The 9,279-nt window shown below is 59.6% G+C and overlaps 1 protein-coding gene across 2 annotated transcripts in view; it reads left to right on the plus strand.

Annotated features, from left to right (window-relative positions):
• Positions 1 to 4,024: 4,024 nt before the first annotated feature.
• CELF4 (CUGBP, Elav-like family member 4) overlaps positions 4,025 to 9,279 on the plus strand; it is a 74,290-nt gene continuing 69,035 nt past the window's right edge. Inside the window, exon 1 of one of the 2 annotated variants that reach the window (XM_012663844.1) lies at positions 4,025 to 4,112. In XM_012663844.1, the coding sequence (XP_012519298.1) occupies positions 4,034 to 4,112 (79 nt within the window). In that variant the 5' untranslated portion in view covers positions 4,025 to 4,033. The remainder of the gene's footprint in view (positions 4,113 to 9,279) is intronic. The other variant, XM_012663845.1, reaches the window with a different exon arrangement.

Here is a 9,279-nt window from a genome sequence, read left to right on the forward strand (position 1 = left end):
GGATCCTCCCCTCTCTCTCCTGGGTCCTCCCTCCTCTCCTCCCCCTTCCCCGGAGCCCTCTGCTGTCCCTTCTTCCCCTTCCCCTCCCCAAGCGCTGCCTTGTCCTCTCTCCGGTCTCTGCGTCCTGGCCTGGCATCCTCTCCCAGACGGACTTGCTCTGTCTGGGGACTCCATGGTCCCCAGAGCAGAAGCAGGGCTGGGCAAGGCCGGGCCAGGCCCGGGAGCAGGGGAGGGCAGGTAGTCTCCCTTCAGGCGGGAGCCGCTGTACGGGGCCTGCTACAGCCGAGAAATCTTCCTGACTGAGCCTGACACTTTATTTCTGCTGAGAATTAAGAAAGCGCAGGGCTGTATTTTATCTCCCCATCTAGCCCAGCGCCTCTCTGACAGGCCCCGCAAAGGCCGTCTGGACGCTGACCACCCTCAGATTATAATAGGACATGAAAAATGACCCCAGGAGCCGATTCAGGTCTGCTCCGCCAGTGTGTCTGGAGCGCCCCACGGGTGCCCAGCTGAGGCTGGGGGCAGGCGGGAGCTGGCGGAGGTCCCAGATCCCCACCGTCAGGAGTCAGGAGGCCGCAGTGCAAGCGGAGAGAAGCGGAGGGGCCCGTGCGTGAGCGAGCCCAGCACCAAGCCGGGGAGGGGTCCGGGCCCTGTCCAGGGCTGGCGTGGTCAGGGAGCACGGGCAGAGCACTGCAGCCACCCAGGTACAAGGACAGGGGACAGTGGGCTGGTTGCCTGAGGGTGGCATGCCCCTAGGGTGGAAGGCTCCATGCACAGGGAGACTCCATTGGCCTCATTTAATTTGCCATGGAAAAGGGGGCCTGTCACATCAGAAAAAGCTCTACACTAGCCCTGCCAAGCACAGGACTCACTGCAGCTGCTGTCGGGCCCCACTAGAGAGACCCGGCCATGGAGCCCAGAAACGAGATGCCAGGAAGGAGGGAAGGAGTCTCCTCTCAGCGGTCCCGGCCTTCCCGCTATGGGATCAGGCCCTAAGGATGAGGGTCTGCCAAGGCATGGTCTGGCCCCAGGAGTGGAGCCTCCTGCACGGCCTCCTTCCCTTCCGTGTCTCCACACATGTTCCCGCAGATGGTTTGGCTCCCACCCCTCTGCTGCTCCTTCCCAGCCAGACCCTCCTCCCATCCCTGCTAGGGAAGACTAACCACCCCCCCACCTGCCCCTGCCCCCTCTCCCCTCCTCACCCCTGCTTTGAGCCTTGCTGGACCATACCCAAGCCCACCTGCCTGGTCCTCCTCAATGCATAGGTAGGGATCAGGAATCCTGGGTTCATCTTGATGTCACCATTTACCCCCGGGTGACCGCAAGCTAGTTTCTTAACCTCTCTGAAACTCCATTTCCTTGACTGCAGTTAATCTATTTGCATACAGCATGAGAGAAGTTATGATAATCTAGCCCTATAATAATGTAGCTGCCATTAGTGTTCCTGAGAGTGTTGTGTATCCTTTGAGAGGCCTGGGCAGCCTGAACCCCCTCGAGCAAGTCACTCCCAGCCTTAGGTGTACCTTCTCTATGGAAAAGGGGTGCCCCTCCCACTGGGATACACTAGCCAGGCTTCACGGACTAGGGGGCTCATTCGTCCGCTAGGGCTGCTTAGCAAATACCACAGACTGGGTGGCTTAAAAGACCAGAATGCATTTCTCACTGTTCTGGAGGCTGGAAGTCCAAGGTCGAGGTGTGGGCAGGGTGTTTTCTGGTGAGGTTCTCTTCACAGCTTGAAGACGGCCCCTGTCTCGCTACGTCCCCGCATGGCCTTTGCTCTGTGTGCACATCCCTGGGGACCCTTCCTCCTCTTATAAGGACACCAGTCTTGTGGGCTGAAGGTCCGACCCTTACAACTTCATTTAACTTTAAGTACTTCCTTAAAGGCCCTATTTGCAAATATAGTCACATGGCGGGGGGGCGGTGGTTAGGGCTTCACCGTGTGAGTTTTGGGGGCACACTTCAGTCCACTACAGGGGCCCCGTGGACTGGCCTCAAAGAATGAACAGAATGTAAGGGAGGAAGGCCGGGGTTGAGGGGGTGGGCAGGGGAGCTTGCAGGCCGGGGGACAGGCCTGGGGGAGGAAGGTCGGGGATGTGGGGTGGGAGTGGTGTCAGAGGCATTGGGGCCAGACTCGGGGGGTTGGGCACAAGAGGTGGTACTCGCAGTGACGGCCCAAAGGACCTGGTCCCAAACTCCCTTACCAGATAGACATCTTCACCTACTTCCTGCTTGGGCCTGCTCCTCCCCGAACAGCCAGGGTCACACGAGACGACGTGTGCAGAGCCCGACGGCCGCTGCAGTGGCAGCACTGTGCCTGCCCACCCGCTGGATCCCAGCTCTGCCGCTCCTCCGAGCTCACGTTTTCTCATCGAAAAGATGGAGATAATAATCCCCACCTCAGAGAATCGTAAAATTATATAAGCAAGAAAGCTGTAGAAACCTGTCCAAGAGAATACCAGCCCTTGGACCTTCCTGGGGGAGGAGAATATTGCAGGTTTGGGGGACGCCAGGAGGACAGGGCAGCCCGGAAAGGGTGGGATGCCGAGTCCCAAAGCACTGGGGCTCCTGGGGCCCTCTCCCAGAGCGGACACCTCGTGGCAAGCCAGGAACGTCACCGGGTGCCTCCTCCTCCTCCTCCTGCGACCAGAGTTTGCCAGAGCTCACACACAAAGCACATTTCTCTCCCTCCATCCATCAGGGTGTCAAGTGGGGGCCTGGGGGCGAACGATGGCACCCTGCCCCTCGGTGCACTGGCCCAGCGTGCTGCCTGCGCCTCCTTCCTGTCTGCCTCGTCGTCCTGCCTCCCGTCTCTGTCCTTCCTTGCCCTGCCCTTCCTCTGGCCTCGTCTTCGCCCTGCTGAGTCACGGGCACCCACATTCCCCCACCCAGTTGTCTTGACGCAGCCAAGCTCACTTGGAATCCTAGACCGGAAAGCAGGAGGAAGTGTGTGACCGGCTGGCCAGCGCCTGCACGGGAGGGAATTGGCAAGGAAAAGTCTCCAGGCGCAGGACAGAAGTGTAGAAATAGCTCAGGCAGACCCAGGTCCCAGCCTCGTCCTGCCACGGTTGGCCGTGGGAAGGGCACAGGATTCTCCTTGCCTTGGCCTCTCTGTCTCTGCAATGGGGGTGTCAATACCGCCCCACCTGCCTCTCAGGCCCTGAGCTCCCGAAGGAAAGGCAAACGCAGTAAGGGACCAGGGCGGTGCGTGCCAGGCAGAAGCACTGGCAGAGACACACAGTCCATTTCCACTCGCGTAATCACTACCAGTTTTAGTGTTTAAAATACGGTGGGACCTCAGGGCTGGAGAACCCGCCTGGCACCTCTGGGCACGGGCTGAAGCCCGGCCGCGGAGCCCAGATGCTCGGAGTGCAGAGACCCCTAGTGGCCTGAACAGGCCATTGACACGGATCCCGGGAGAGGCCCTGCCTGCCCTCATGTCCTCCTGGTGCGCAGACACCACAGGAGCAGCTGTGCCCACTCAGCGCACACCCAGAGAGGACAGCCCTGGCTGCACTCAGGAGCCCCAGCCCTGAGCTCTGCTCCAGCTGAGGAGCTGGGTGGCCCAAGCCTCAGCCACCACTGACCCACAGGCCACGTTTGCGAGATGGCACAGGGTGGGGTGACACTTAGTGCCATGCCCTGGCCTTCAGGGGTCCGTCTGCAGCCAGAGACCAGATGTCTTGCATGAACCAGAGCTGAGTCAAATGTGCACTTTGGGGACACTGGGCCTCTTGGGCCACAGAGGGGCAGGGCAGCAATTTCTGCGAACCTCAGATTCTGATACTGCAGGCTAGCAAGAGATGCTCAAAGTGGGCGGAGGAGGCACCTCAGGGTCTCCAATTCAGAGACACCCCCTGAAAGGATGGAGCCCTGGGCTGTGAGTGGAGGGGACTTGGCAGGGCTCTGCGTGTGCAGACGTGTGTGCGAGTATCTGCGTGTGTGCGTGGCGAGTGGGCGTGGCCTGGTGCACAGTGCATCTGCCCGCTTCCCCCAGGCCTGTTCTAATGCTATCGCCTCTGCTCTGTTGCAGATGAACCGGCCGATCCAGGTGAAACCTGCGGACAGCGAGAGCCGAGGAGGTAGTAGCTGCCTGCGCCAGCCCCCTTCACGTGAGGGCCCACTTGTCTCTGCCCCCACCTCCCCTTCCCTCCTGTTCCCCACGCAGTGATGCAGCGACTCCCTGCCTCCTCCTCCTGCACCACTGGGGACCTCGTGGCTGGGGTTGGGAACAGGGCTCTGGGTGACTGGTGTGCAGAGCATGGAGGGAAGATTGTGGTTGGGGTCTGCCAGATGGCGGGGTTTGCGCCTTTCTGAGCAAACAAACAGCATGTCCTGGGGCATTCTTCTGCCCTCTTTAGGACACCCAAAAGGGTGTGCCTACCTCCGTGTTGTCAAGGAAAAGCCCACTGTATCGGGGCTTGAGCAGTTGAAGGGGAGGTAGGAAATGGCTGCAGCCGTGCCTTAGGAGGACTCAAGCCACGGGGGGCAAATCTGAGAGGGCTACCAGTGGGGACACACAAGGCCAGCACTGAGACAGAGATCCTGGAGCCAGATACAAGCAGTCAGGGAGACGTCCGGAAGGGGACAGAGGAGAAGGACACAGCCTCACCCTCAGATGCTCGCCCCAGAGCCTGGAGCCCGCCGGAGCCTGGCAGGACGCGGCCGAGCACACTGGGGAGAGCCTGGTTAAGGAGCTGCCTCACCTTGAAGCCCAGCCCGAGAAGGGCAAGGCGGTGGCCGGCCAGGGGCGGCTCTGTCCCGGTGCAGTGTGCCTTGATGGCTATGCTACGCACTCCTACCTCAGCCCACCCTGGGCATAGCCTTGTCCTAGACCCCTCTAGTGGGGATCCGAACACACTGTAATGTTAAAAGAAAATAAAGAGAGAAGAGATGGCAAAAAAAGTACCTCCAGCATCAGAGGTCAGGCCTCCACCACCCAGGCACTGCCTGCTGTAGTGAACAGAGCCCTGATAGGAAGCCTACCCCACCTCTGCTGTGGGAGAGAGCCCTGCGGAGTGAAAACAATTCGCAGCCCCTGCTAGCTGCCCCCTTCCTGGCCCCTCCTCGGGGAGGAGGCATTGTCCTTCCTGAGCACCTGGGCACCTGCCACTGGCCCTCAACCCCGCTGGGCCCTGCCCACTCTCTGCCCTGAACTGCACTCTCAGCCCCTGCGCCCTGCAGGTGGCCAAACTGAGGCTCTGAACAGGTCAAGGACCCCTGAGAGGAGGCTCTGCCCTCGCCACAGTGAGGAGCCCACCCTAAGTACACACGGAGCCTGGGCCAGGCCATGAGCAGAGCAGCCACACATAAGAAGGGCACCCCTGGGGGACACAGGGGAAGGTGGCTTCCTGCCTCCAGCCTCCTCCCGCCCTCCCTCCCCCAGAACCAGGAACTGCCTGGGGAGGGTTTAGAAAAATCCCAGAGGCCACTGGGAGGAGTGTAAGGAATTGGAGACTTTCCTACCCTGAGAAGGTGACATTGCGCACAGCCTCCAAGGTGCTCCCCCACCCTACCCTCCCCCCAGGCAGGGCTGGTGGGTCCAGCAAGAAGGCCCAGGTAGCAGAATGGGACAACCTGCCACAGCTATCCTTGGCCTCCTGGACAGGAGCTGCCCCCACCCCTGGCTCTGACGCAGGTTTCCATGTCCACCACCCTGCCCAGGCTCAGGGCCCTGTGTCCCATGGCTTTCCAGCCCCTTAGCTCAGCCAGGACTGAGAACCTTCTCTCTCTCTCACCTTCCTTCCCCCCAGAAAGTCTACCTGGAAATTAAGGACAAAGAGTGAAAGAGAAAAAAGCTACTGCAAATTTGGGAAGCCAATTGTCTGGAGAGAACCTCAGTGTGGCTGCACGTGGCTTGCTTGCCCCTGGGACCTGGGCCCCTCCAGTCAGGCTGCTGCCCTCTGTGCCCTAGCAGGGCGCTGCCCTGGCACCAGGCCTCTGGGGCTCAGCCCCCCACCCCCCGGGGCTTGGTCCTGAGGACTCCGGTAGTCAAAGTCCAGTCGAGGTTGAAGAGTAAAGATGGTTCAGGCCTGAGGGGCCCGAGTGAGCAGAGCCCGCCTGGCTCATGCCGCCTGCCCCTTCCCTCTCCCTGGCAGCGAGACAAGCACTGTCCTCACTTGGCCTCTTCGGTGCTCACGAGGCCCACACAGAGCCAGGGGCCCCTCCAGGAAACTGTCTCCAGGAGGCAGGCCCATGGGCCAGGGCCCGGGTCACCCAGGCATGCAGTGACTCAAACCTGCAGCTGCCTTTTTGGGCAGCACAGCCAGGAGGCCGCGGCGGTGGAAACTGTCCCGGACAGGCAGGTAGCTCAGGGTAGGTGCTGCCAACAGTCCCAGAGAGGGGATCCCTTAGGCCAGGGCAGCCAGAGGCCTCAGAGGAGGTGGCACTTGAGGAGGTGGCACTCGGCCTTAAAGGAGGCAGATTCCACACCTGGCGAAGAAGTAGGGGTGGCATGAACAAGGCCCCCCTGAGCCAGGCTCCTGAGGGGGCAGGAGGTGCCCTGAGTCCAGCCAGCTTTCTGCAGAGCAGAGTGGGTGCCGGGAATGCCCTCTGCCCAGGGAGGCCTCGCCCAGCTCCAACTCCAACCTTTTCTCCCTTAACTAGCCCGGGAGGCGAGAGCTCTCTGACTCCAAGTTGCTAACCTCATCTCCTTTGTCCTATATATCTCCTGCGGCTGACACTTGCCCCAAACCAGATTAATCAGCTTTTTTATCCTTCCCGCAGTAGCAGGGGTGTGGGGGGCAGAGAGCCAGCCCTAAACATCTATCTATTAATTGCATATTCGATATTAAACAGCGAGATGGTCCTGAGTCAGCACTGTCACCAAGCTATTTTTTTTTAAAAAAGAAAGTTAGTTTAAAATAATTTAATAGCCATTAAATACTCCTTCTAGGGGGTAGGGGGAGAGGGGAGCACTAAAATGATGAAAGAAATGGGGGATAGGAGAAGGGACCTGGGAGAAGGGATGAGGAGGGATGTGGAGGGGTGTGATGGGGAGTGGGTGGGAGGAGGGAAGCAGAGAGGTGGGGAGGGAAGGGGCACAGCTGGAGGAGGAGAGAGGTGGGAGGAGGGAAGGTGGGCCCAGCCCTGGCCCAGGCCAAGAATCCCAGAGACCCTGAGGCCATGGACATGTGTGGCCCTGGGGTCCCCAGCTGCCCTCGGGGTGTAGGTGAATACCCATGAGCAGCTCAAAGAGATGTCTTTTCTGCATTGGTTTTGGGGACCTACAGGGGACTTGGGCCAGGGGGTCAGGAGGAAGGCCTCCCCCTGTCTCGTCCACCACAAAGGAGGCTGCAGCCCACTGCACAGCCCATGCTTCTAGAAGCATTCCCTGGTCACATCAGCCCATATGCAGGAGGTGGGGAGGGGGCAAGGCTGTGCCCCAGAAAGAGTACAGGATGGCAGCCCTTGTTCTGGTCCAAGGTTCTAGTCCTATCTCTGGCCAGAGTGAGCTCCGGCCCAGGCACAGGCCCCTCTCCAGGCCACCTCTTCCTCAGCTGTGGGGTGAGAGGGGTCATTATCCAGTGAGGCTGCTGTTTAAAAAGTGCTGACTGAGGGCTGGGATTTTATACAAATACATTTAATCCATATTTATCACAACCCTGAGGACTTACAGGTACAAACCAAGGCACAGAGAGGCTAGGTAATTTGTTCCAGGACACACAGCCAGAAAGTAGCAAAGCCAGAATTCTAACTCCTGCCTGTCAGACACCAAAACCTGAGCTATGTGCACTCCTCTGACTCCCTGGATGGTCTCTCAGACTCTGGGTGGCTCAGGAGCAGTGGGAAGGCACCAATGGGCATTTGTGACACTCCTGGGCCATTCTCAAGGTGGCCGAAGTGGGAGGAGAAAGGTCCCAGGTGAGGAAGTAGGGGCAGGCTGCTCTCAGACCTACCTACCCATGAGCCATGAAAGACTAGGTTCGGAGTGAGTCAGAGAAGAGAGAGCTCACTGTGGCCTGGAGCAAGCAGGGAGGGCTTCTTGAAGGAGGTGGGAATTATATTAAGAGGTATGGACTTGGCAGGACATAGTGAGGGCACAACATGAAATTGGGGGCTTGAACACAAGGCCAAGGGGGTGGATTTGTCTCCATCAGAAGCAAGAGCCACTGATCTTGGTGGGGGATCACAGACGGAAAGAGGACATCGAAGTTGTAATGTCCGCAGGCAGGAAGAGAGGAAAGGGCCCTGCTACCACCACTAGGAGCCAGGGCTCCAGTTAGGCAGGGAAAGAAATCCAAAAGAGAGAGCCCCCCACATACACACGAGGAGCCATCCCTGTGCGTGGGGACCCAGTTAACCCCATAAAGCACCCTGGAGCAAGTTGTGTTTAAACTCAGATTCACCCCCAAAATTAGCAAACCAGTTCATTAACCCAGAGAGTGAGGCAGACTGGGGATAGAGAAGAACCTGGTGGAGGGCATGCCCCCCCCCACCTGCCCTGACCGTGGCAGCTGGCCATCGCAGAGGTGGTGCTACCTCCCTAGGGCAGGTACTACTGTGTCCTGTGCCTCCCGGCTGGCAGATACCCCCCACCCCAAAACTGGTTCATGCTCAGCTTCCGATTGGAGTCTACACAGGTGCCCACAGTGAGCTGCCCTGCAGCCCTGACCCCTCCCCTCCTCCCAGGTCTCAGACCAGGGGAGCGCTAAGGCCAGAAGAGAGGACAGCCTCTCCCCACCAAGCTCCCGCAGCCAGGTTGTGGGGCTCGTTCACAGGGTCAGAGGTGGGTAGGACGACGCTCTGGCCTCAGGCAGTCAACTTGCTCAGGAAGCTCCTGGGCTGAACTGGGGTGTGTGCCCAGCCCCCTCAATGGGCCCAAGAGGGCCAGCGGCCAGGCAGGGGTCCTTAAGGAAGGGACGAGTGGTGGAGACTGGGCCAGGTCTAGCAGACTCCAGATGCGTGCTCTCTCCCCAGCCATCCTCAGAAAGCACCCCCACCTCCTAGCAGTAACCGTCACACTTAGGTATAGCCAACGTGGGTGTCATCCGCTGTGTCTGGAGGAGCCCAGGGCACTGTCACACACCTTCCTCACGGGGTGCTATATACACACACACACATGCACGCTGACAAAGGCACCACAGGCGTGTGCTGCTAGGGAGGTGGGAAGTAAACGCCCTCCCCAGGGACACAGTGGCTGGGGGCAGGGCACAGACTGGGGCCAGCAGGTTTTATCTCATCGACAGGAAATGACAGAGAAAGCAGCAAGATGGCTGGCTAGGGAGCAAGGGACGAGTTGGAGAAGCTAGAAATCAAGATGGCTGAGCAGGAGAGTCC

The sequence above is a fragment of the Propithecus coquereli genome, unplaced genomic scaffold (genome assembly GCF_000956105.1).
Source record: "Propithecus coquereli isolate 6110/MARCELLA unplaced genomic scaffold, Pcoq_1.0 Scaffold833, whole genome shotgun sequence".
Taxonomy (NCBI): Eukaryota; Metazoa; Chordata; class Mammalia; order Primates; family Indriidae; genus Propithecus; species Propithecus coquereli.